At 38.6% G+C, this 2,894-nt stretch overlaps 1 protein-coding gene across 1 annotated transcript in view; it reads left to right on the top strand.

Annotated features, from left to right (window-relative positions):
- Window positions 1–2,621, top strand: part of LOC106876267 (septin-2) — a 116,061-nt gene extending 113,440 nt beyond the window's left edge. Inside the window, exons 9-12 of the mRNA XM_014924758.2 lie at window positions 4–55; window positions 356–437; window positions 1,061–1,199; window positions 1,544–2,621. Of these exons, the coding sequence (XP_014780244.1) occupies window positions 4–55; window positions 356–437; window positions 1,061–1,186 (260 nt within the window). The 3' untranslated portion in view covers window positions 1,187–1,199; window positions 1,544–2,621. The remainder of the gene's footprint in view (window positions 1–3; window positions 56–355; window positions 438–1,060; window positions 1,200–1,543) is intronic.
- The last annotated feature ends 273 nt before the right edge of the window (window positions 2,622–2,894 follow it).

The raw sequence follows: 2,894 nt of genomic DNA, 5'->3' as shown, positions 1-2,894 counted from the left end.
AAGAAATACATTATGAAAACTTCCGAGCTGAGAAGTTAGCCGGTGGTAAAGTAGTGTGAGTATATGCGTGTTCGTTTTCTGTCTCCTTTGACTGTAACTTCGCAGTATGTCTGGTATTTACAATGGAAGTAGTGAGGAATAAATAAAAATCTTGGATGTCAATGGTCTGTGGAGGATGGAAGAGAAGAAAACTTTTAAGATTGGGTGACTGCTTCAATTAATTCAGAAAATAAGGAATTTCGTAAAATAATTTATTCATTATTATTAAGAGCTAGTTATCCAACTTCCATGGCATACAACTGACCACCACTGCTTAATTCTATCTATTTATTTGTTTTGTTTTCTTTCATTTCAGTAAACAACGAACCAGTCGAAGTGGTGTGCAACAGCCTGAAGTTACTGATCGTGAACAAGCTTTAATGGAGAAGGAGGCTGAGGTAAGGGAGATAGTTTCGATATTGTGTGTCTCTAACATCAACACAAGAGGGAGATATATATATATATATATATACACACACATACAGGGTGTAGAGAGCAAGCATGAGAGAAAGAGAAAGAAAAAAGCATGCAAGATGTCCGAGGGTGTTTTTGTTGTGGTTAAGCTGTTGTACAGTTTATTAGAGGTGGTGCTCCAGCATGACCACAGTCCAATGACTGAAACTAGCAAAAGGACAGAGATTAAAGTGAATGTGTCCACTGTAGACAACTTTGTCCAGTTTATTTCCTTGCAAAACCTCCTCCTCCTCCACCTTCTTTCCTTATATTCTTCTCTTCTGTCTTTTTCCTTTTTGTTTTCCCCTTGTCTTATTCTCTCTCTCTCCTTCTTTCTCTCTGACTCTTCTTTTCTACTTTTCCCCCTCTCTGTTTTCCTCTCTTTCCCTCACCATCTCTCCTCTCCTCACTCTCTCACCAACTATTTTTCTCCCCATCCTCTTCCATCAACTCTCCCACCACCACTAACCTACCATTCCTCCTCCTATCTTATTGCTTACCCCCATCAATAGTGTCATCATTACCACCACCACCATTATAACTCATTTCTTTCCTCTTCTTCTCGCAGCTCCGTCAGATGAAAGAGATGTTGGCCAAAATGCAGGCAGAAATGGCAGCTCAGAAAACCGGTAACAGTCCTGTCAGCAACCATCAGCCAAGACAAAATGGTGAAGTCAAGTCCCAGAATGTCTGATCTGATTTACTCAGTAAGTAGAACATCGCAGACCATTTCTTCTTCTTCTTCTTGTCATAGTCATTTCATTCTGGATTCTGTTTGTTCCGTTGTTTGTAACGTGATTCTTGTCACAAAGTGGTCGAGGGCCAGGACCCATCCTGTTGCTCCACTGACCTGCAAGAAGGATTATGAACTCAACACATTTGTAGTCCACGAAGATAGTGTTTAAAACCCTTTTGGATTTACATAATTCTGTCAAATGTAATCATTATTCATTCACATCATTTTAAATTAATCATTAATTTATTTCATAGTTAGAATTTTTGCTTTTTGTTTGTTTTTTTTCTTTAATACATTTTTTTATTTGTTTTTCAGGCTCAATCCATTCAAACCTTTGACTGATGCTGAAAAAAAAAAGACTTCTCCCTCCCCCTCTCTCTCTCTCTCTTTCTCTCACTCAATTCTCTTCTTCCTTTGGATCAATTCCACCAAAGAACTGTCAAATGGTTGTTGGTCAGTGTTTCTTGTTATTACCATTTTTTTTTTTGTTCTATTTCTTGTCTCCCAACAAAACAACTTATTTCTCCTAATCCTTGAATCTTTTTTTTTCTTTTTACTGATAACATATGTATGTATATATACACACATACACACATATACACATATATATAGATATATATTTTGTGCCCTGACCTCCACCACAAAATATGCACTGCCAACTCTGGAAAACTTAGACAAACCAATGTCGCAGCTCGCCCACATTGATGACAAAATCCATAGACATTTTTTGATCAACTTATTTTGAGAAAATGGAACCAGAGCAGCCCTTTTTATTTTTCAACTTACTTTCTCTGTTTCATGTGTTTGTTTTTAATCGTATTGCTTTTATAAAGGACGGGGGACGGCAGAATAAGTAATGTGTTGGACAAAGTACCTCATGGTATTTAAGTCCCCTTACCAACTTCAAATCCTGTCTGGTTGGCTTTTCTTTTGCTCCTTTCAGGGGGTTGATAAAAATAATGTAGTGCCAGTCATGTGCTGCAAAAAAGAAAAAAAAAAACGAATGTACTCGACTGTGCCCTTGTGCGCAATTTAGAAACTGGGACTGGCCTTAAGTAGAAGACTGGAACAAATGTAGTAGACTTGGTTTGACCTTTCATCCTCGTACGAAAGGTCACTAAAACAGAAACCAGGAAATATACTCAGACTGTATTGTGTGGGGGATGGCAGTTTGAAATCGATGAAATGTGTGCCTCTCTTTTCAAAAGTTGGGTCTCCTGCTCACAACGAGAGACCCTAACTAATTCTATTACTACAACAACAACTAATAGTGCAGTTATCACGACCGCTATTAAAGGCTGCAAGTTGGAAGAATCGTCAATGTCAGAAGAAAAACCTGGTGGTGTTTCCTCCAGTTTTTTTTTTTTTTTTACATTCTGTGTTCCGATCCCAACTCAATCAACTTTACTGTCTTCCCGTCCAGGGCTGATAGTCAAGTACTGGGATTGATGTCATCGACTAACTCCCTCCAAATTCAGGCCTCTTATTACCACCACCACTACTACTACTACTACTACTACTACATATTTGTGAGCTGGGTCTTCTCAGTCACCAGGCTCTCCAATTCTTATAGAGCTATAATCCCTACTTATTCTGAGTGTAGTTTGGGGTGCATGTATGGTACAGAGTTGGGCTGCATGCAGTGTGAAGACATTATTCCTCAAGA

The sequence above is a fragment of the Octopus bimaculoides genome, chromosome 26, assembly GCF_001194135.2.
Source record: "Octopus bimaculoides isolate UCB-OBI-ISO-001 chromosome 26, ASM119413v2, whole genome shotgun sequence".
In the NCBI taxonomy this organism is placed as follows: domain Eukaryota; kingdom Metazoa; phylum Mollusca; class Cephalopoda; order Octopoda; family Octopodidae; genus Octopus; species Octopus bimaculoides.
Note: the sequence above shows the minus strand (reverse complement) of the source record. Positions and strands in the feature narration are given on the sequence as shown.